The following is a 24,789-nucleotide window of genomic DNA, read 5'->3' on the forward strand; positions in this document are numbered from 1 at the left end:
AATGCAGTAGTCTCAACCTGGAAGGGGAGGGCATTTTGTCCCCCTCTCAACTTCTGGGGACATATTTTTGCTCATCACAACTCCCAGCATCTAGTGGATGGAGATCAGGGATGCTGCCAAACCTCCTGTAATGCAAGGGGCATCCCCCACGACCAGGAATTGTCTGGCCCCGAATGCCAATTGTGCCAGGGTTGAGAAATGAGTAAATTATGATTTGCTTGGGCAAAGTACAGATGCAAAGGAAGGGGTTTTAAAGAGGGTTTCTTGGAAAAATGGCCCTCAAAGGCCAGTGGCGATTACCTGGACAGGAACACATGAAATTTTGATGTGCCTCTTTTGAATTTTAGCTCTTGTTTGTTTTTAACTACATTAATTAATTAATGTGCAGGAAAGACATCTTTATCCCTACCCCCAACCCCACCATGAACCTTACCACAATATAGCCTATATAGTATAGGGCAGGCTTGGGGTACTGACAGGTACAGACATGGCAGGGTCAGAGATAGGGGATTTCATATATATATATATACACACACACACATATATATATATACACATTTATACAAATACAAATATATACAAATGTATATATATATATACATTTCATTCATATATATAGTGTATGTATACATATATATAGAAAATGTTGGTCTTTGTACCTTAAAATGGCTTCTTACGTAAGCTTTTCCAACCAGCTGCTCAAAATGACTTCTACGTGTTTAAACTTTCAGGAAGAATACATACACAAGACCCTACAAAATGGGACAGCAAATTGAGGGGAGAGTTTATATTTTGAATTACATATATATTAGATCTATATTAGATATTTTGTATTGCATTATTAAAAACATTATCATTTTTAAATTTAAAATTGCCCTTCTTCGCCAGCTAAATAATAGATGACAATGGCAAACATTTAGTGAGTGCTTACCATTGCTTAGTAGCATACTAAGCTCTTTCCATTGTTCTCATTTCATCTTCTCAAGCCCTATGACTGAGAGATGTTATTAGTATTGCTGTAGTTTAGAAGTAACAGTGACCAGACTCCCCTTGGTTTGAGCATCTGGGGGGTGGTGACACCCCTCCCTGAGGCAGGGAGCAGCTGTGGAGGCTGGGCACGGTCTGAGTAGGGGAAGGTGTGATGAGCTGAGGTGCCTAGGGGACTGGGACCAGTATGCGGTCAGGCATGCAGGTCTGGAGCTGACCAGGGACCTCAGCTGGAGACAGAGATGCAAAGTCATCCACATATGCGGGTGTGAAGATCCTGAGAGTGCATGAGGCCACTCAAGGACAGTAAGGAGAGTGGAAGAGGACCATGACTGAACAATAGAGGCCCACATCCAAGAGGCAGTCAGGGAAGGAGCCAAGAGACAACCCCAGGACCCAGGGTAAGCACTCCACACCTTCCAGTTACCCTGGCCTGTTTGTGCTTCGCCTTCCACCTTTTAACCTCTCCGAGAAATCTTTGGTTGTGACCCTTCCTTCAACTTGGACCAGTTCTTACTAGAGAAGCTATCTGGATTAGATGCAATTGTTGTGAACAGTTAAAAGCTAAAGACACACCATCTGATTTTTCCAGTACAGATGTATGTGAATTTAAAATTTGTCTGAAATCCTGCAAACTAAGGAAGTCTTTTTAAACAATAACAACAAAAATGTTTACTCTTGGGCCACTGTAGCCATTGAACTTTATTGATTTGCCAGTGGGTCTGACACTCATCCTTGAAACCTTGATAATTAGAACATACAGCTTATTTAAAATTATTTTTCTGGGGATGTAGTATATAATCTGGTGACTAGAGTCAACAATACTGTATGGTATATTTGAAAGTTGCTAGGAGACTAAATCTTAGAAAGTTCTCATTATAAGAAAAAAAAGTGTGTGGCTGTGGATGTTGACTACTAGACTTCTTGTGGTGATCATCTTGCAATATACGTATACATCAAATCATTAGGTTGTACACCAAAAATGAACACAATGTTATACGTCAATTATATCTCAATAAAAAAAATTATTTCACAAATCACACAGTTCCACACATACATCCTCTCCCCCAACAATGACATACATATGCTTCATTTTCTTCCTGTAGCTAGATCTGTCTGTGCTTAACTGTTTTCCTCCCACACTCCAGCTAATATCCAGGGACAGTTGCTTGTGGGTTTGGTCTGGAAGAGAGGCCAGCCTCTCTGTAGCAGCATGACCACTTGGTCGAAGAACAGCTAGAGGGAAAAGCTCAGCAGAGCAGAGGCATGGCCTTCTCTGACTCAGCGGTGGCAGGCTAACAGCCACTTGTGGACCTCAAACGACACTGTTTTTCCCTCAGACACCAGAGAGCCCTCCCGCTGGCTGGCTTGTGCTTTTTGAAAGGCCCCACCCTTGCTGAGTTACATACCGGAGTTGTCTGACTGGCATAGCTATCCATCCTGCTCTGCAGAATCTGTTTTGTAAACTCCCCGGGCAGCAGGGAGACCTTTCCCAGGCCCTGCGCTCCTGCCTGCAGAGGAGGACCTCCTGCCTTTGATCCCTGGGTCAGGAGGAGCCTGGAGTCCTGGTGACTGAAGGTCTTTGAGCGCCACGCCCAGAACACTCCTTAGCAGCCGGGGCTGGATACCTTTAGCCGCTGACACTTGAATGGAGGGTGAGAAGTTCAGGCTGCAGGCTTTAATCAGAACCGCATGTTGGAGCTGAATGTGTACCTCTGCTTACTACTCTTCTCAGGGCTTTGGCAGGAATGTTAGAACTATCACAGGAAACTGGCCATTAAATCAGCAGGGGAGACCTCATGACCAGTCTGAGCTCGTAGCTGAACTGTAAAATGGGAATCTGAAATGTGAGGAAGGGGAGGGTTTTGTTGCTCTCCTGTAACGTCCACAGGTGGAGGGCCTTCTGTGTGTCCCAGACGGGCCTCTGTTACAGTGGAAGTGGAAGCATCCTCTCAGACACGGTCCAGGCCACCCTCCTGTCACACGGTCTGATGCTCCTGGCCATGCGCTGCTCCCAGATCCCAGCCCTCCTAGCGAGCGCGCCGCTGTGCCTTCTCCTGGTCCTTCTGCGGGACCCTAGGCCTGGGCGTTCTCTCTCGTGTTCTCCTGTGTGCTCAGAGCAGTCTGTGTTCCATCCCACTCTGGTTCCGGTCAGCTGGGGGTCTGTGCGGGGACCTTCCACCAGCTTCTAGGTGCTCCCGTAGTAAGGACTGTATCTCATTCAAGGGGTTAGCATGGGGGCTTTGTGCCCTCGTGCTGAGCAGGAGTTCCCTAAATGTGCGTTAAATTGAACTGGAGCGAGGTACCTGCGTGGCTCAGTGGTTGAGCATCTGCCTTCAGCTCAGAGCATGATCTGGGGGGCCTGGGAGCCTGCCTCTCCCTCTGCCTATGTCTCTGCTTCTCTCTCTCTCTGTGTCTCTTATGAGTAAATAAATAAAATCTTAAAAATAAAAAATAAATTGAACTGGAGCCTGGAAGAAAATAACCTGTCAGTTCATAAACTATTTTATTGCTTCTACGTGTGAAGAAAATATTATAAGATGACGGATTATTCATTTTCTCCACAAAATACCCCACATCTCTCTTAGCTTCTTGAAAGAACTCTCTGTGTTTCTGGCCTGTCTTCCACTCTTTCAGGATCTGCTTGGCCCTCAGTTCTCTTCCCTCAGACTTCTCTGAAACTGCTCTGGCTAAAGGCTAAATCGAACAGGCACATTTGAAGTTGTCTACCACTTACTTTTCCATAACTATTTGGTCTAATTAACCATCTGCTCCCTCCATGGTGCTCATTCTGTGGCCTTCAGCTAGCTCTGTTGACCTCTTCTGTTTCTGACCCCATCTTCCCCAAGCCTGGCTCCTTCTCACTGGCCCATGCCTTCCACACTGCAGTTTCCACGGTTCTGAATTCCCTCAGGATGGCTGGCTTAACAACTATGTATCTTCTGTGTATGTTGTCTCTATGCCAGCCATTCCCAAGTGGGTCTGGATGTTATAAAGGCCCCTAAAATCTAACACCTCCAAATCTGAGCAGTTTATTTCCTCCCTCCCAGCTCTCTACCAACTTCCCTAAGTGACTGTTTCCTGTGTTCAGGTGGTACAATGACGAAGCCTAAAATCTGGGAGTCATCCTCTGTTTCTCCTCCTCCACAGCTTCCACGTGGAAGACCAAATCTTCATCAGCTCTGACTCTCTTCCCTCACCGTCTCTCACCCAAACTATCTTAAGCCTGTCCTAGCTGTTCTTCAGCTCATTCGTCATCCTGCCACCACTTAGGTTTGTAACGTGCGATCTAATTACGTTCCTCTCCTGTCTAATATCCCTCAGTAGCTCCCCCTCACCCACAGTTTGCTCTTGACATATTCATTTTGGTTCTTTGTGATCTAGCCCGTGCCTTTCTTTCAGATATTTCCAATCATATACTTGCAATTCCTAGACTAAAGCATGTTATTTAATGTCTATTTGTTTTGCCTGTAATTCTTTTAGTCTAGGCAGCAAATTTCTCTTAGTCCCTCATAGGCTTGCTCAAATATCCTCCTCTGGGAGGTTTTGTCCTTACACATTCAGGAAGTGAGTTGCTTCTTCTTCTTTTTTTTTTTTTTTTTTTGCTTCTTCTTCTATTTGTCATATTTATATCGCACACAAGACTGTGAGATCCACAAAGCACGGACCACATCCTCTTCACCTCTGCATTCCCAGCACCTACCCTTGTCCCGGGTACATAGTACACCATTGGATGAACAAATCTTGACTTCTTTTCTTCTTACCGACTTTCCCATCAGAACCTCAGGTTTCAATAAATAAATAAATAAATAAATAAATAAATAAATAAATAAATAAAAATAAAATAATAAAAAAAAGAACCTCAGGTTTCACTCTTAAAGTGAGAATTACATTTCCCTTTTATTAATGGATTAGTCTTTCCTAAGGATTCTGAAGACAACAGTAGAAATTAACAGGTTCTGGCAGCAATATCGTTGTGACATTTCTTCTGAAAAGATCAAACTGCTTTGCTTACGTTAACATAGAAATCCAGTTTGCTCAAAGCAGAGTGGATAGGCTTCATCACGTGTGATGAATTTTCTCTTTCCCTGGAGAAAAAGGAGAGAAGAAGGAAGTTACCAATTATTGAATAGAATGTGCTAGTGACAGAACTATCCTCTCATTTTCTAGGCCCCCTAAAATTCTTCTTAGGTAGGTAGGACCAGAGAAATCATTGGCAGGAAGAAATCCTAGTTCCACTGCTAACTAATATGTGGCTCTTTCTGGAAAGCTGATCCTCTCAGATCCTTATTCTCTTCATCTGAAAATAAAAGGGTCAGACCAAATTGTCCCCAGAGTCTGCCAAGCTCTAGAATTTCTTTAGCAAACATTTACTGAGTGGATTCACTTTAGCCAATGCCTCTGCTAGGCATTGGGGATGCAAATGAGATGCAGTGCTTAGCCTGTCATATTCAGTGGGGGAGGATAATTCTGTTATTCTGACTATACAAGGTCTATTGCAACTATTTAAAATCAATCACTGATTGGACCTTTATAAACAAAGGTTATAGGTTAAGAAAGAGAAATCTACTGAAATTACCATGTATAAAATTTTCTGCTAGGCCTAATGTGGCTTAGAAGAATAAATTATGGTTTCTGCCTCAAAAGAGGTTTAATCCAATGGAAGACACACTGTTCATGCAGCAAATAAAACAAATTTTATAATCGAAATTATTATTCATGCAGGAATAATTTTTCAGGAAACTAGGGCTAGACCACCTCAGATTATCTGGAGGGTTTAATATTACTTAACAATAAGTTAGAGGTAAGTAAATACCTATGCTAAAGACTTGTCCTGAATGCACATTGGCTTCATTCATAGCAGAATTTCATAGGGATTTTGAGAAAGTGCTCTGAATACTTCTATTATGTGACATGTTCTTTTACCTGAGACAGTCAGTCCTTAAAGAGGCATTTATATTTCCTCAGGATGTGTGTTTCATCCATTTTGTATTCTTGCAGAGGCTAGCCATTGTTTATCTTACGTGGTGGAAAATAAATCACGTGCTGATGCTACACCATGCTGAAACTGCCTATCTCATTTCAGACCACCATAAAGAGTATTTTCTCTCTTTTTGTCTTTTTTTTTTCTTCATCTTAACCCAATTAGCTGTTTTTTTCTCAACATTATTGAGGCATATTTGACAAATAAAACTGTAAGATATTTAAAGTGCACAACATGTTGATTTGATACACATTTACATTTTGAAAGGAGTTGAATAGGTGTGTGGATGATATTTGAAATTGTATCCAGAATTTCTACCATGCCTTCAATGATGATAGTTTTGTAGATAGGATTGAGAATTAATGAGCAAGTGGGTGAAGAGCAAAAGAAATGCAAATCACTTTACATCAAAATTTCAAAGTTGGGTAAATAAAGTGATTTTTAATTGAATAAAACAAAGACCATGTCTTTAAAACAGACTTTTTAAAGAGCCATTTTAGGTTCACAGATAAATTGAGCACACGGTACAGAAAGTTCCTAGATAGCCCTGTGCCTATACGTATACAGCCTCGTCCACTATCAGCATCCCACGCAGAGTAGCACATTGCAGTTGACCCTATGCTAACTTATCATCATCACTCAAAGTCCATAATTTGCATTAGGTTTTACTCTTAGTCTTTCTTACAAATTCTCTGGGTTAAATAAATGTGTCATGATTTGTATTCACCATTACGGAACCATAGAAAATAGTTCACAGCCTGAAAATCGTTTATGCCCTGGCTCTTCAGCCCTCCCTCCCTCCTAACTCTTGATAACCACTGATCTTTTTAATGTATCCATAATTTTCCGTTTTCCAGATTGTCTTATAGTTGGAATCACACAGTATGTAGCCTTCTCAGATTGGCTTCTTTCACTCAGTAATATGCCTTTTTGTGGCTTGACGGCTCAATTCTTTTTAACACTGGATAATATTCCATTGTCTGAATGTATTATAGTTAAATTCTCTGTTCACCTCCTAAAGGATATCACAGTTATGATGAACAAAGCTGCTATAAACATTCCTGTGCAGGTTTTTATGTGTACATAAGTTTTCAACTCATTTGGACAAATACCAAGGAGTACGATTGCTCAATCCTATGGCAAGAGTATGTTTGCCAGTAAGAAACTACCAAACTATCTTCCAGAGTGCTGTACCATTTTGCATTCCCAACAGCAATGACTGAGCATTCCTGTGTTCCTCATTCTCGTCAGCATTTGGTGTGGTCACTGTTTTAGAATTTTGTCATTCTAATAAGTGTATCATGTTTGTCTCATGGCTATTTTAATTTGCCATTCTGTAATGACATATGATGGTAAGCATCCTTTTATATTGCTTGCTTGTCATTTGTGTATCTTCTTTGGTGAAGTATCTGTTCAGATTGTTTGCCTATTTTTTAGTTGGGTTGTTTTTTTGTATTGCATTTTAAGAATTCTTCATATATATTAGATAATAGTCCTTTATCAGACATGCTTTTTGCAGATATTTTCTCCAAGTCTATAGCTTATCTTCTCACACACTTGACATTGTCTCTCATAGAGCAGAAGTTTTTAATTTTAATGAAGCCCAGTTTATCAATTGTTTATTTTATAGATCATGCCTTTGGTGTTGTATCTAAAAAGCTTATAACCAAATGTAAGGCCATTTAGATTTCCTTCTATGTTATCTTCTAGGAGTTTTTTAATTTTGTGTTTATATCTAGGTTTGTGATTCATTTTCAGTTGATTTTTGTGAAGGATTTAAAGTCTATGTCTAGGCGCATTTTTTTTTCTTTTTTTTTTTTTTTGGTGTGTAGAAGTTCAGTTGTTTCAACACAATTTGTTGAAAAGACTATCAGTTCTCTGTTGTATCACCTTTGTTCTTTTGTCACAGATCAGTTGACCATACTTCTGTGGGTCTATTTCTGGGCTATTTTATTTCATTGGTATACTTGTATGTTCTTTTACCAATATCATAGTGTTTTGATTACTTTAGTTTTATAGTGAGTCTTGAAGTTGGGTAGTATCATTCCTCCAACTTTCTTTTTCTGCTTCAATATTGTGTTGGCTATTCTGGATCTTTTGCCTCTCCACCTAAACTTCAGAATCGGTTTGTTGTCTTGTAATTTTTCACTTAATATTGGACATTTTAAACATTATAACGTATCTGCTCTCAAAATCAGACCTCCCCCCACCAAGGTTTGTTACTGTTGCTACTGTTTAGAGACTTTCCTCAACTAGTTCTCTAAAGTCTGAATCCTTTACAATATATTACCAATGAAGTCTCTACTTGGTTAGTTTAGTGGTCAGCGAATGATTGGACAGAGATTTCCTTAAGTGCCTTGAACTAGTAGTATGTCACCCAGCCTTTGCCAAGGGCACTTTGTGTCTATTTGGCTATGGTTTCAATGCTCTAGCAGGAAGTTGATAACTCTGACTTAGCCTGCTTGTGCAGATCAGCAATGCCAGACAGAAGTGAGAAATTAGGACCTTCTTATGCCTTTTCCAGGTATGCACACAGTTATGTATATGTGTTTGGCCTTCTAGATTCCTAAGAATATATTAGAACTTTTCTAAAAAGAAAAAAAAAAAAGAACTCTTCTAAATCCCCTATGGACATCTCATTCCTACAGCTATTCTTTTTATTTCTTTTGGTTCATATCTTGTTTGGCCCAAATGTTGCTACCATTTCAGGCAGATGTGATGTTAAATAATTGCCACTGATAGTTTTTGACAAACACCCTAGGGATAAAAACTGTGTTCAGTGATGAGCTCGGAGTCAGGTTAAATGAAGATAAGCCCTGTGAATGGGGGCATTCAGGGAATTGCCAAACAGCTCAGATAATGACAGTTCTTTAATAATGGAGTTTTTGGGGAGCCAAACTCATTCTGCCCTCTCCGGTGGCTTCTAGGCTGCCAGTTTTTCACAGCAACACTGATTGTGATCTGTGTTTTTCAAAGCTTCTACAGAACTGAGGAAAGAAACATGAGAATAGGACAAGTTCAGATGCCTCCAATTTCATTGTTCTTACATAAATTCAACCATTTTTCTTAGACAGTCCTTGAATTGTCTTGAGCCTTTATTAATTTCCAGAGTTCTTAAAAAGTTGATTTTGACAATTATTGCCAATATTATTCTTGCTTTTATAGAGGACCAGGGTGTTAGAGATTTTTATTCCACCATTCTCACTGATGTCACTCACTTACAGTATTTTTTATTCAGCTTTACTGAAGTATACTATACATTCAAAATAATTCACCAACTTAAAATATACAACTTGATGAATTTTGCCAAATATATACAGTTATGTAACTATCAATACAATCACAATATAGAACATTCCATTATCTCAAAAAAGTTCTCTATTGCTAGCATTTGGTAAACACTGAACTGTCTTCTGTCACTACAGTTCTACCTTTCCTAAAATTTTGTATAAATGTAAATATATAGTATATGTCTGACTTCTTTCACTTAACATAATGCCTTTGAGACTCATCCATTCTGTTGTATGTATCAGTAGTTAGTGCCTTTGTATTGTTGAATATTTCATTATACATATATACCACAATTTTTATTTCTATTTGCCAATTAAGGGACTTTTGGGTTATTTGCACTTTTTGGTTATTTGCCAAATAAATCTGCTGTGAACATTCAAGTATAGGTCTTTATATGAGTGTATGATTTATTTTATCTTGGATATAAATAACTAACAGCAGAATTGCTAGGTCCAATGCTAAGAATATGTTTAATTTTATAAGAAATTGCCAAATTATTTTCCAAAGAGGCTGCATCCTCTTGGAAGTTTCAGTGGTTCTATGTCTTTGCTAAAATTTAATATTTTCAGTGGTTTTAATTTAGGCACTACAGTGTATGTAGTGGTGTCTTACTATTTTAATTTGTATTTCTTCCATGATTACTGATGCTAAACATCTTTTCATCTGCTTATTTGCCATTTGACTATCTTCTTTTAGAACTATAAGTTCAAATATTTTGCACATTTTAAAAATCAGATTGTTTGACTTATTATAGAATTTATTATGGAGTTCTTAATGTATTCTGGATATAAGTCCTTTATGAGATACAGACTTTGCTAATATTTTCTCCAAGAAGAGGAGCAGTTCTTAAGGTGCCAGCGAATATCTGAGTTTAGGAGAGATAAAAGGACCTAAATCTAGGTAGTCAAATCTCATTTGAGTCTCTAGTTTTAAAAAATAATAAATGAACTTCTGTTTGTGTCAGAAAGTATAAAGCATATTCAGGTATGTGGTATATAAAGGATGAGCCCTTTGAGGCTTTTCTATATGTAGTAGATCACAAACTTTTGCATGCAATAAAAAGGTTTGTTTGTACTTCCAAACTATAGTGGAAGAACAAGGTTATTAGAAAAGCGTATTTTACAAATAACAGGCAACCCTTACCTAAAGAAACTTGTTACAGAGCTGCCAAATGAGCAATGTGGACTTATTAAGCTCTTATGATTTCATTATATATCCAAGTGAGAATATATATATAAAATTTACCTCACATACTACTCTTAGCTCTTACGCAGCAATTTTTTTTTTTTTTTTTTCGCAGCAATTTTAACATATATGGAACTGGCCAAAAAGATAGGCTGTCAGTTATAAGAGCAAAGGCCAAGCCTATGCTAAAGATAGCTTCAGACTAAATGATCAGTTTCTAATCCAGGGTTGCTTATTATATTTGACACTAATGAATGTGTAGTCAGTGGGTAAACTGGAGATGGCTGAAAATGAGGGAAGTCATCAAATATTTTTAAATAAATGAGTGACATGAGAAAAAGTTGAGAATGGAACCAGTTTCAATGTTAATAAGCATTTGAAGTGGTAGTGAAACCAATTCAAAAGCTATTGCCTGACTTTAGGTAAAAGATAAGAAAGCACCAAAGTAGAGCCAAAAGAAAGGCAAGACTTCAAAAATTTACCATGGATAGGGCAGCCTGTTTGGCTCAGGGGTTTAGCGCCGCTTTCAGCCCAGGGTATGATCCTGGAGACCTGGGATCGAGTTGAGGGGTTGGAATATTTTTCACAATCTGAGATTGGGAACCAACCAGAGAAAAAAATGAAAAGAATGCTGGGTAGCAATTTTGGGATCCCAGCTGAGGCTGAAAATCAAAATGTACTTATTCGTCAGCACGGGCTGCCATAACAAAATACCACAGAGTGAGTGTCTTAAACAACAGACATTTATTTTCTCACAGTTCTGGAGGCTGGGAAGTCCAAGATCAAGGTGCCAGCAGGGCTTGGTTCCTGGTAAGCACTCTCTCTCTCTCTGAGTAGCAGACAGCCACCTTCTCACTGTGTTCTCACATGGTAGATTGAGAGAGAGCCAGCTCTCTGGTGTCTCCCCTTATAAGGAACCAATTCTGTTGGATCTAGGCTCTTTGCTATGATCTCATTTAACCTGTTACTTTTTAGTCCACATACAGTCATGCTGGGGGTTAGGGTTGCAATATATGAGTTTTGGTGGGGACACAATTTAGTCTGTAGCCCATATAATTCAGCACCGAGTTATTTTTCCCTCTGTACCCCACAGCCCAAGAGCAGGGGTGAAGGTTGAGTTGATCCAAATTTGGGGGCTAGCATGATCAAGGTGGCAAATTTGGGGGCTGAGCAAAGCAGAGCTAAAATGACTGCTCGTGGTTTCCAAGAACAGTGGAAAGGGAAGCCAGGAAAAGACTGGGCAGGGATTGATAGGCTCCACAGAGGAGTCCTCTCAATTCTGGAGGACCAACAGGAGCACTTGGATAGCACATCTTGAGTGGGTGCAGTACTTTCTTGGGACATAACTTCTTGTTCCTGCACTTTCAACTGTGTTGGCAATAAATGAGACTTATCAAACTGAAAAGAAAATTTAGGTTTATTAGTGGTAGCAATCATCACCTTTTTCTTTCTTTTTAGACGACTAAATACATTGAACAAGTGTGCCTCAATGAAACTTGATGTGAACTTCCAAAGGAAAAAGGTCAGTGTCTCTGCCTTGCTAAGATCATGATTATATTAACAAAAGAAGCTTGTGTTCATAGATTAAAAACGTGAAACCAAGCAAAATTCTGAAATACCTGAACAACTATATCTGTTCTCCAAATATCCCATCTTATAATCATCATAAATAAGTCCATTAGAAACCCAGGCCAAGGTCCATTCATTTCACCATTTCATTTTGCTGTAGTTTTCATCAGAGGGTTTGCATAAAGATATGACATGTCTTCTTTATGGTCATCTTTTAGAAGTTTCTTTAGTTGTAAATACCCACCCCGTATCAGACTCAAATACTCCACAGTGATTCACAGATTAATAGAATACAGAAAAGAACCCTGGGTCCATGCCAAATGTCTTCTGCTTCCTCCTTTCCAATAGCATTTTATTTCCAAGTATGCTGGAAGATGTGCTCATCGTCAGGTAGGTTCATTTCATAATGGTTGAGGGGGTCACAGGGAGCATAGCAACAAGATGCTGAGCCTACCTCCTCCCCACATGCACTCTTCTCTAGTCACAAGGAATTTCATTCCATTTTAAGAGTCACTAAGCTCCCTCCCTGTTCTAAGACTCACATGTTCTATTCCATCTGTATGAATGAGACTGGAGGTTTCAGTTCTAAAGTAAAGCTGGGCTTTATTGAGATCTTACTGTTTTCTAGGAGCTACGTTATGTACTTACCGTACATGATCTCATTTAATCCAGTGAGGTAGGGATCCTCTGTTTCCTAGAGAAGTAAAACTTGAGCAGGTTGTCATTTGTTCATAATCTTTCAGCTAGTGGTAGAGCAGAGTTTCAAGCCCAGGCATGCCTAACTCCAAAACTGAGGCTCCTCATAGCCACCACTATGCTGAAAGACCTCTGTCTCTGTCTCTGTCTCTGTCTCTGTCTCTGTCTCTCTCTCTCTCTCTCTCATTGAATTGATCCTTTTGGGAAATTCAGAGTAAAAATATTGTTAATAACTTTTTTTCATTTCACATCTCCAATATGTAACAAGTCAAGCCTCATTATATTTTGAAGAAGCAGAGAAAACATCTTTGAGTCAAAAAAAAGTGCTCTTTATCCTGGTCTACACAGAAAAATCATTAAATCCAATGGATTTTAAGTCACTCTTGAGTAACCTTATCTTTAAAAATAATTTTAACTTGAATTTCTGTTCTAAAAAAGCACCCATCGGGGAAAAAAAAGCAAATGAATTTTGGTTGACCTCACCTTAAAAACAATTTGGGGTTTGAGTTAAAAAGCAAAAAGATTTAAGCTAATGAGGTAAAACAGTGAAAAACAATATCCACAGAAATATTAAAATATGAGCAATTTGTCTAGGCCAAAGACAAATTAAAAACGTGGGAATAAACGTCCCAACAGCTGCCTGGCTGAATAGACCCCTTGAGAAGCATACATACTATTTGAAGCATGAGGGTCAGATGTTGTTTTGGTTGTAACACATGGTTCTTATTAAAGCTAACACAGCCACGCCTGTGTGTCTAAATGGTGGCTGGTCTATACAGCTTCCTATACGGATCTGTAGCTACAGTGTATTACAGAAGACAAAAACTAATGACAGGATTTGTTTTCAACCAAGTGGAGTGATTGGATTCTCACCCTATCACCAGCTTTTCAAAAACCCATATGTGAGATGGACCCAAATACCATTGTGGGGCTATTTATGTGTTACCTTCACAAAAACTCCTCTGTAAGTCGGTCACTTCAGTATTTCTGACATTCTTAATTTACTCCTGATGTTGGATATAGTGGCACACACCCTGACAGCCCCTACTTAGCTCGAGGCCTCACAAATGCATGCACTCGAATAAAATACTGCTTTTCACATTGTAAACTGAGAAGACATGTCCTGAATTTCTGAATAAATAATTTCAACATGTGGTTTCCACCACCATCTGGGCCTGTGGTCGAAGCAATTATGCAGGAGACCCTGTGTGGGGCATGCATTTCTGTCATCTGCCCCTTTCACAAGTCATAGGCTCCTCCTTTATTTTACTGCAAATAAATAAATAGATAAATAGATAAGTAAATAAAATACAGGCTAGGAATAGGTCAAGTGATTCAAATATAGAAAGTGAAACTTGAGGAAAGCACCATGTGACCTTGCAGTCACTCTGGAATTAGTTTCTTTGGAAGGAAAATAAGACCAGCAGCATTTCCTCAAGTACATCCCCATTTTAGGCAATCCAAGAAATAAAAATGTAATCCTCATCTCTAATCTGCAGAGGCCCAGACATGCTTAATTGTGCAGAAGGTCATCCCCAAATCGCCTGTCTGGAGCTACAGTTATTCTTTCTCCTTTCTGGGGCCTCTGAAGGGGCTGTGTATGCTTGCTTCCCTGTCTGTGTGGGCAGCAAACACTCCCACGGAGCTTCCTGTATGCCGGACACCATTCTTCATCACTGACTCCATGTCATAGATGCAGAAGTAATTACTTCCTCAAAGTCACACAGAAATAGGCAGAGTTTGGGATGCCTGCACGGCTCAGTGGTTGAGCATCTGCCTTTGGCTCAGGTCGTGATCCCAGGATCCTGGGATCGAGTCCTGCATCAGGCTCCCTGCAAGGAGCCTGCTTCTTCCTCTGCCTGTGTCTCTGCCTCTGTCTCTGAGTCTCTGATGAATAAATTAATAAAATCTTTAAAAAAAAGGAAGAAGAAGAAATAGGCAGGGTTTGACCCCAGATATTCAGGCACCAAATTGCCCCTCCTTGAAAGAATTTCAGAAATAGAGAAAGAATTCAGAAATATAGTGGAGGCTGAGTGAGCTTCTGGCACTTGGTCTGAGACCCAGAAGAGTTTCCCTGCCAATGCATACAGTTATATATTTTTATTGTTGTTTTTAGAAGAGGAATGTTTCTTGCCATGTACACAAAAGGCCACGATTTATTTCATGTCTTCAGGGAAATGTATCTCTGGATCTCTCACAGTGACTCTCATTTGCTCTGCTTGCCATTTTTTTCTCATCTGATTTTTTTTTAATTTTCAAGAGTTTGATGGGTTCACCCAAGACAGACAGACAAGTCCACAAATAGATGAGAATGGTGAAGCCTCCTTCATACTTAGTTAGGCATGCACTTTTTCTTGTTCATCAAATGCTAGTTGTAAAGCCCCCCAAAAAATGAAATCACACCTGCCTACCCACCTCCAGATGGTACCACAGGATTTTCTCTTTGCAGAAGGGAAAAGCGATTCTTCTGAGATTCAAGGTAACCTCCCCTGTCACTGTGAGAGTCAGGTAGAGAAGAGAATTCTCAATCTTGGCCACACACCTCACTGAAAGGCTTACTGACTTCAGACTCCTCCCCCTACAGCCCTACAAGTGGTACATTCCATCTTGTGAACAGGTGGACTCAGCCGCTCAGCTCCAGTTAACTTTTTGGGAGATGCACTTCTAAATTTCTATGTAACTATGGATTAGCTGCCTTTTGCAGCTGTGGACTTGTGTGGACTCCTGTTTCTAGTGTAAAGATACAGCCAAATTCCATCGGGGTGGGGGGAAACCTTTCTTTTGCAGTGTCTGGTTGGCGTTTGTCTCTGAGGAATATATAATTTCAACCAAGAATGTTCTCATTTTTGTAGAAAAAGCCAAATATCAGCGCTCCATCTAAATTAAAAGCCCCAAGGCACAGGCGGAGCTAATTGTTCTCAGAAAAGTGTTTCTTCTCCATTATTAACTACACAATTCACACTTTCTTCACAATGACTTAAAAATCCCCCAGTTATGGTTAGCATGTATGTGGGCTGACTTCTATTCAAAGTTAAGAGTCAGAGACCGAAGGATCCAATAAGGCTGTCTGTTAAATGAGGAAAGAGAAGGACACGTACGCACACGAGACTCTTCCCTAAGATTTCCCAACAGAGAAAGAGTAGCTCCAAAAGGTTCCAGTTAAAGTTATAGTTTTAATAAAGCTCTCTGAAATCATGAGCAGAGGTGGAAAGCAACACAGAAACCATGACTGCTTGCCACCTTGCCACCTTGCAGCCAGCCTCTCCTGGCCTGGATGCCATCAGCATTTCAAAGTTGCTGCCACTGCTGCCCAGGGCAGCCTGATCTCCACCCCACCCCACCCCACCCCACCCCACCCCCTCACCCTTTCACACACGACCCCACCTCCCCCTACCCAACTGTCTCTCCCATCAAATCAGAAGCCTCTCTGCAGCAACAGACAGCAGGGTGAAGTGAGAGAAAAATGACGTATTCTAGCATTCACTTGGCCTGGAAATATTAACAGTTTGAAGACCATTGCATGTGAATAGCCTAGAACCATAGGATCCTCAAGTTGGAAGGGATGTCCTGTCATCTTCTCTAGCCTCTTGTCCATTACAGGATTTGCTTCTAAGGGGATCACTCATAGGTCACTCAGCCGCTGCTTGTGGGCATCCAGATACGATGAGTTTGTTGCATTGCACGGTAGTTCATTTCCAATGACTAGAAGTCTTCTGAATAATAAGCTAAAAGCTGATTTGATGTAAACTTCCTATTGGATTCTAGCTCTTTTCTCTGAAGCAGCACCAAGTATATATTTCCCTTTTTATACAGCAACACTTCAGCTCTATCTTCTAGACAGGGGTTGGCAAACCAATTGTTGTATTAGAACAAAGCCACACTCCTTCTTCTTGCAAGGACAGCAGAGTTGAGTTGGTCTGGCAGAAACTGCATGCCCCCAGGCACCTATGAGGTTTACTGTCTGACCCTTCACAGAAAGTTTTCTGACCTCTGCTCAATCTAGAACAGAGTTTCTCAAACTGTCTATAGTGAGTGGCTTGGGTTTTGTTTGTTCTATTTTTAATGTCCAGTCTGCCACTGACCAGGATACTTTTGTAAAATTCAGTACAAACGAGTTATTAGAAATATGAAATGAAAAAAGTTATAGAAAATACAAACCCCGTTGTTTTATTATTAGATGCAACAAACACAGAAGTTTCATTTCAATGAATATAAACAAACCAAATGTAGTGGGAAATAGAAAAGAGTTACAAAACTGCCCACAATTTTATTGAAAGTGTATGTATAGGCAGTTAATATGAAGAATCATGATTATACTCGTATCCTTTTTGTTGTTCAACTGTCAAAACTAAACAAAAAGCTTACTTTGAAATAGCAGTTTCTCATATTAAGTGCTTATTCACACACTTCAATCAAATGCCAGGACTTCGAGTATTCCTGACAGCGAGTTTCCTGTTTGTTACCTAATTTAGGCTGGATTGCCAGTAACACTACACTCAAAGGAAAGATGTATATCTAAATGTTTGTTTTAATACTAGTCATCATAAACCAGTCTCACAGAGTATATTGACTACAACGAAAGAAGAGGTTTTAAAGTAATTTTTAAAAGCTGAAGGTATTCCTTTTTTACCTTCTATTCAAAATGAAGTAAGTGAAGCTGTATTTTCAAAATTCATCTTCAGTCCTTCATCACCAGCCAATTCCTGTGATTATCGTTCTGTGAAACACTGGATCCTATACATGATCTACTTTGTATTATGGTAGATCAACTAATCTTGAAATATCATACGTGGTAATATTTGTGTGACACCCAAACTGGTCTCTACCCTGTTCGGTAAGACAGAGCCACTCTGTTCATGAACTTGGATAACACAGCCTTATCAAATGGTGACCAACTTTTTTAATGCTTACTTCTTAGGTCTGTACTTTTACCTCATTAAAGACTGCGTAGTTTGGGGACCGGTGGCCCCTTGACCACACTTTGAAAAGCATTGCTTTAAATTTCTCATTTTGAAACCAAACTGTTAGTTCTTTCAATCATCATTCACAGGAGGTTGTGGTTCCTAGATCCCTGGCCATCCTAATTACTATTCTTTAGACATACATCCCTTTCCATGTGTGTCTTAAAATGTGTTTCTGATGTATGTGACCGGTGTGCACCTCTTCAGAGTCTTGAGATTCATGCTTCTGGTTAGGCATCTTAAAGTTGGTGTCTTAGTCTGGCAACCACATCACACGGTTAACTCACATGAAGTTTAAATCCACTACAACTCTCAAAGGTATTAATAGGAACTGCAATTAAACCAAGTCCATTCCATCCTGCACACACTATAGTTAATTTCTGAAGTTAGGGTCATTATATTTTATTTCATGAAACTTCATCTTATTAACAGGCCATCCTTCAGTTCTGTTAAGATCTCTATACATCTCAATATCACCAGTCTCTAACAACAGTAATTAGCTTTATCTTGCACTTTAAGGCTTATGTGGCATTTTCACATATAATCACTTTTGGTTCTGTTGACAAATCATGGTAGATGTGTATTATTATCATCCCTATTTACAGCTGAGAAAATTGACTCTCAAAAAAGAGCACCATGTGATCACTTAGTGAATTACCTTGTGCCATATTCATACCGAAAAAATGTGAGTTCTTCTGGCTCATTCAAGTTATTCTTAAAATGCACATAACTTTGTGGCCTAATTTAGGCTGGATTGCCAGTAACACTACACTCAATATTAATGGAAATTAAATTAAATTAATTTATCAAATTAAATAAATTTAATAAATAAATAATAAAATTTTAATAAATAATTATTTGAATAAATTATTTAAATAAATAATAAATTAATTTATTAAATTAAATAAATTTTAATAAATAAATAATAAATAATTTTAAATAAATAATTATTTAAATAAATTGTTTAAATAAATTTAAATAATTAATTTAATTAATTAAATTAATCCTTCAGAGATTTCTCCCTTAGTTGCATTTAGCCTTTTGATCACACTCTTTGGGTGTGAGCTGCGCAACCAGTTACCAGCAAAACTGTCTGTAACATCAAACACAGTTAGCCATCTTGGCCACAAGAACCATGAGAACCTTTTGTTAGAATTCGAACACTGTGTCTGTATTTCCATGGTCTACTAAACCACTGAGACGGGAGATTAAAGTTTGTTTGGTGTATATTTTTCTCATAAGTATATCTGATTCCTAGAGATTTGCATTTTGCATTCCTAAGTAATCAAACTATTTGTTTTTAGCCTCAGCAAACATTATCAAACAGATTATATTTTAATACCTCCTAATCAGTACACTTGCACAATTATTACTAGAAAGTGTGTGTGTGATAGTCTGGGCCCTATTGTATTAAAAAAAAAACCTTAAACTCTATTGCAGTGTGTTTTTCATACTTTGGATCATGACACATTGGTGGGTTGTGAAATCAATTTGTAAGTGAGAACATTTTTTTAAATGAAACAGACCAAACTAGATTATAAAATATCAGAGTACAAACAAGGAATAACGATTATAGCATCAGTTTGTTTATTGTAATATATGTGTTACCTTAAGCTGTGATGGAAAATTTCTTACTGTAGGTCACTATCAATAGCTTGAAAGATTCTGCACTGGTAGAAGAAAAAACAGAATCATGTCACTACCCTTTGGGACATACTATGATAATTATATATACAAGATGCAAAAGGAGAATGGGTGTTTTATCTTTTTTCTTTGTTTTGTTTGATTTTTTATTGCTTTGGTTTTCCTTTGTTTGTTTTGGTTCAAAAGATCTAAATACTGCAAAATTTCCCTGAACTATTGGCCTTTTTTTCCAGGACTTTACCACATGTAAAGTTTCACATGCCTTGGTTAGATTGCAAATACATTCCTGTTGCTCAAAGCTAGTATAATAAGCTCTTAGAGTCGAGAAGACAGAGGCAGGCTTTCCAGTCCAGTCCACAGTGCCCAGCTTGGCATATTTTCTTGACCAAAATAAAGGGATCCTTATCCAACTAGTATGTGGTTTGCTAGCATCAGTAACCAAGTTCGGGCTAGCTTGAGAGAGAGCTTGTTAGAACCCACACTAAATATCATAGTTTCTATTTAAAATATCTACATTTTCTTTAAAAGTTTATCTTTTTTTTTCCTTCTCAAAAAGAATTTGCCAAACGGGCTATTTCAGAATGATAATTTAAACTTATTTTCACAAATGTGTGGGAAATATCAGAAAAGGAGACAGAACATAAAGACTCCTAACTGTGGGAAATGAACTAGGGGTGGTGGAAGGGGAGGTGGGCGGGGGGTGGGGGTGAATGGGTGACGGGCACTGAGGGGGGCATTTGACGGGATGAGCACTGGGTGTTATTCTGTATTTTGGTAAATTGAACACCAATAAAAAATTAATTTATTAAAAAAATAATAAATAAACTTCTTTTCACTAGTTTCCTGAAATGTGATATGCGATGGTGCCTGATATATAAATGGCCCTCAAATATCATGTCTTTTTGTATCAATCACAGGGAGTGAGAAATCTAAAATGCTACAAAGACAGTATAACTTTGATTCATCATCCTGGAATCTGTACTTTTTAACATTTATACAAGTACATGTTTAAAAACTTTTTTGTCAAATCTTTATATAACTTTTTTTTAAACCCAAAGCTATGTCCTACTGTGATCCCAAAGCTATGGAATTCTCCATTAGTACTTTAGTTTTTTCCTTTCTCCCATCTTCCACCAATGTGAATGTTCAAATTTGTCACTGAGTCCAACTTGTATGCATCTAGATTTTCAAAAAATAAGCAAGAATGGGGAGATACCAATACTTATTGACTGAGCATCTGTTTTCATTGAGAATAGAATGTATTAAAAAATTAAGGGAAGTTAGGACGCCTGGATGGCTCAGTGGTTGAGCGTCTGCTTTTGGCTCAGGGTTTGGTCCCAGAGTCCCAGGATCGAGTCCCACATCAGGCTTCCCTCAAGGAACCTGCTTATCCCTCTGCCTGTGTCTCTGCCTCTCTTTCTGTGTCTCTCATGAATAAGTAAATAAAATCTTTAAAAAACAAATTAAGTTAAAGTGGACATTAGATATGTAAAAAGATAGGTAAGCAATCTTCTTAGGCAATATATAGGTAAGTATTTGAGCAAACACTAGAAAATAACAAATACTCCTAAGTGAGGCCCTCCTAAATGTATTATTTCACATAACTCCTTCAGCAAACCTATGAAGCAGGGCCTATTTTTAGTCCCATTTCATGAGTGATAGACACTTACTTTGGAGAGAGTAAGCAATTTGCAAACAATTATCTAAGCTCCTAACTGGTGTTACCAGAATTTAGAAACAGGTCTTAGAACCAGATGCCAAAGTAAAACAAAACAAACTTAATTCAAATAACAACAACAAAAAAAAAATATGGAGCAGTTACTATGTGCTTGACATTGGGGAGGATATAAATAGGAATAAGACACCAGAACACAAGCTCTTCTCTTGAGCTTACCTCTAATGATTGACAGTGGATGCGAGTGGCATAAGCTTAAATTATCATTAGAATAAAGGCTATAACAAAGATCTAATCCAAATGCAATATTGCTCAGGGGAGAAGGTAGTCATTGCCTTGGAGCAGTCAGGGAAGGCTTCAAAGAGAACAGGCCAGGGAACAGAGAGCAGTGAAATTGAAAGACACAACTGAAATGAGGCAAGAACAGTACATTGCAGGCGGGTTGAAAGGGCTTTGAATGCCATGCTAAAGAATGTCATGCTAGGAAGGCCAGGGGACGCTGAAGGTTTTGAAGCTGGAAAATTAATTACATGAGCATATTTGGATTCCACTGTGGAAAGCTGTTTAGATGCAGAAGACGCCAGAGACAAGGATTCTAGCCAGGCTTTTACTGTAATAAACCCCGACAGAGGTGCCAAGGGCTTACACAAAGGGAATGGGAATGAAGATATGAATGAGGGAACAGGTTTGAAAGTCATTTCAGAATTGGGTGTTGGTAATATGCCTGACAAGGAGGGGGCAGACGCTGATGAACCCATTCATCTTGGAAGGAGGTCATTATTTTTTTGCCCTAGGTCAGGATCTGTCCTGGGTCACTAAGGATTCACAAAGACAAATGAGGAGGCCGTCTCTCACCACAGGGAACCAAAACTGTCATCCCTCAAGGGATTCATACTCAGCACCCAGATAGGTAAAAGAAATGTGTGAGGTACAGAGTGTGAGAGAGGGCAGAGCACTGGGGGCCGCAGCATCCCAGCAGCCCGGAGATGCGTGTCCTGCCAAAAGGCGTTTAGACTCCGAGTTGATTAAAAACAAGAAGGCAGGCCAAGCAGAGCGAGCTGGATGGGACACTCCTCAAGGAGTGATGTCTAGAATTGTTCCCAAGTTTCTTAAAATAGTGGAATTCAGTGGGTGATTTTGCTGTTAATTTATACAAGAAATACACAGTAAGAATCAGGTTTGGGAGTCTAAGGTAAGGAGTGTTAGCTTTGAGGTAGATTGATGCTGAGGTTCCGAAGAGGGAAGCTGGAAATATGGTCCTGGGGCTCAGTGAAGAGGTTTCAGGAGAGAAGCGCCCTTTATGGCAGGATTAAGTTTCCGAAAAAGAGAACTGCAGGTGTTTTATACTTAGACGTCTAGTCAGATGGTAATTACAGCCCTTTGTAATCAGTCAAGGAAAACTTAGAGAGGAAGGAAGGATTCAGCAACTCTATGAACATTGAAAGGAAGAAGGCTGGGCAGGTTGAGCAGAGGGAGGAGGTGGAGGAGGGTGGCCGGGACAATGAAAGGTGGCCGCGGCCGGCGGGTGCAAGGGAGGAAGGAAAGGGGGGGGGGGACCGCGCCTCGGTGCGCACCCGGGTCCCCACTGCATCCACGCTGCCTGGAGATGAGCATCGCCTTTAATGTCTTCCAGGGCGACGACTCGGATGAGGAAGATCTGTGCATCAGCAACAAATGGACTTTCCAAAGAACCAGCCGCCGGTGGTCTCGCGTGGACGACCTGCACAGCCCGTTCCCCGGAGGAGACAGAAATGGGTCATCGGGAGACATTCGGATGAGGAACACCACGAGCAGTGAGAGCGTCCTCACGGACCTGAGTGAGCCCGAGGTGTGCTCCGTTCACAGCGAGAGCAGCGGCGGCAGCGACGGCCGCAGCCAGCCGGGCAGCCAGAGCGCCGGCCGGGAGCCCCTCGACTGCCCCGACAGCCCGGCCATGCTGGACGCCACGCTCGTCGGCAGCGGCGGCCCACCGTCCCCCAGGGACGCCCTCGGCTACCCTCTGCACCCAAAGAACGAGAAACCCCCCAGGGCCAGAGCCAAATCGTTTTTGAAACGCATGGAAACTCTCAGAGGGAAGGGAGCGCACGGCAGGCAGAAGGGGCCGGGGCGGACCGGGGGCTTGGTGATCAGCGGGCCGCTGCTGCAGCAGGAGCCGGACGCCCTCAAGGCCGTGCAGCGCGTGCCCATACCCATACCGAACGGAGACATCCAGAGCTTGCCCTCCACCGCCGGCCCCCGAGGCCTCCTGAGCCCCGGCAAGTGGAGTGGGGAGAGCAGCCAGTCGGAAACCAGCAGTAGTGGGGTGAGCACGCCCGGCCTGAAGGAGCGGAAGTGCCAGGAGGCCAGCAAGCGCGGAGGCATGTACTTGGAAGACCTGGATGTGCTGGCCGGGCCGGCACCGCGGGCCGCGGGCGACCCGAACCACACACAGGAGTTTCATTCCCAGGAGAACCTGGTGGTGCATATCCCCAAGGATCACAAACCAGGAACGTTCCCCAAGGCGCTCTCTATTGAAAGCCTGTCACCAACAGACGGTAGCAATGGGGTTAACTGGAGGACCGGTAGCATCTCCCTGGGCAGACAGCAGGGCCCCGGTGCCAGGGAGCCCAGGCTCATGGCATCCTGCCACAGAGCGAGCAGAGTCAGTATCTACGACAACGTCCCGGGCTCCCACTTATACGCCAGCACAGGAGACCTCCTGGACTTGGAGAAAGATGACCTCTTCCCCCATTTAGATGACATCCTACACCACGTCAATGGGCTCCAAGAGGTAGTGGACGACTGGTCAAAAAATGTCTTGCCTGAACTGCAGACACACGATGCGTTGGTTGGAGAACCCGGCTTATGCCCCTTCCCATCTCCTAACCAGATCACCTTAGATTTCGAAGGCAACTCTGTCTCGGAAGGTCGGACAACACCCAGTGATGTGGAAAGAGATGGAACATCTCTCAATGAGTCAGAGGCCACTGGGGTCAGAGAGAGGAGGGACTCTGGCGTCGGGGCCTCTCTGACCAGGCCAAACAGGTTGGTGGCATGATTTTCTGAGATAATTTTTAATCCATGTCCTAATAATTATGGTCTGTTTATTTAGTGAACATTTACAGAGAGCTTACTAAATGCCTGACGCTGAAGTGATATATATATATAGTTAGTTAGTTAGGAATTATTTGAGTAGAAGTATCTTTTCTACAGACATCATGGTAATCGAATCCATGTTAACTCCCATTCATTTCTCTGAGTCTTTTCTCTTTAATTCAATCTTACTTTTACTCAAAAAAAAAAAACAAACAAACAAAAAATTGTGAGTGTATGTGCAGAGAGCACTATGCCAGGCACCCTCAGGAACCACTGGTGAGGGAAACTCAGCACCTGTGCTTCCCATGACCTTGTTGCAGTCATGATTAAAACATCTCTAACTCAAATTTTTAAACTTCTTTTTGATCCTGTGAGAGATTTCTGAGACCTAAGGTGTGTACTTTGCAAGTTTATGTTGGCTTTAAGATGCCAATTACAAAATACACAAAGCTATTTTACAAAGACCATTTCAGAAGCACCCTGGAAAAATGGCCCTGGAAGGGCCATTAACTAGTGGAAACAGTAATACTGTACATGCTGCTGGGCTCTTGTTGAATGAGATGTCCCTTGGGGTTCGCTGAGGTATCACTTCAGGGGTACTACTTAGTCTGTGCCTGCCACCTCCGGGTTCCATGTCCACAGAAGGAGCATTGGAATGGAGACAGGATGGCAGTGTGAAAATGTTGTACAGTTCCAGAACATTCCAGATCTCACTCTCCATC

General features: G+C 40.6%; 1 protein-coding gene across 31 annotated transcripts in view; it reads left to right on the top strand.

Moving 5' to 3' along the window:
* Positions 1-24,789, top strand: part of STARD13 (StAR related lipid transfer domain containing 13) — a 514,444-nt gene that overhangs the window by 465,647 nt on the left and 24,008 nt on the right. For 27 of the 31 annotated variants that reach the window (XM_077868118.1, XM_077868123.1, XM_077868115.1 and 24 more), the window contains 3 exons: positions 11,906-11,969; positions 12,365-12,406; positions 22,626-24,016. In XM_077868118.1, the coding sequence (XP_077724244.1) occupies positions 11,906-11,969; positions 12,365-12,406; positions 22,626-24,016 (1,497 nt within the window). Of the gene's footprint in view, positions 1-11,238; positions 11,258-11,905; positions 11,970-12,364; positions 12,407-22,625; positions 24,017-24,789 lie in introns of those variants that run through there. The other 4 variants (XM_077868141.1, XM_077868112.1, XM_077868110.1 and 1 more) reach the window with 2 other exon arrangements.

The sequence above is a fragment of the Canis aureus genome, chromosome 24 (genome assembly GCF_053574225.1).
Source record: "Canis aureus isolate CA01 chromosome 24, VMU_Caureus_v.1.0, whole genome shotgun sequence".
NCBI lineage: Eukaryota > Metazoa > Chordata > Mammalia > Carnivora > Canidae > Canis > Canis aureus.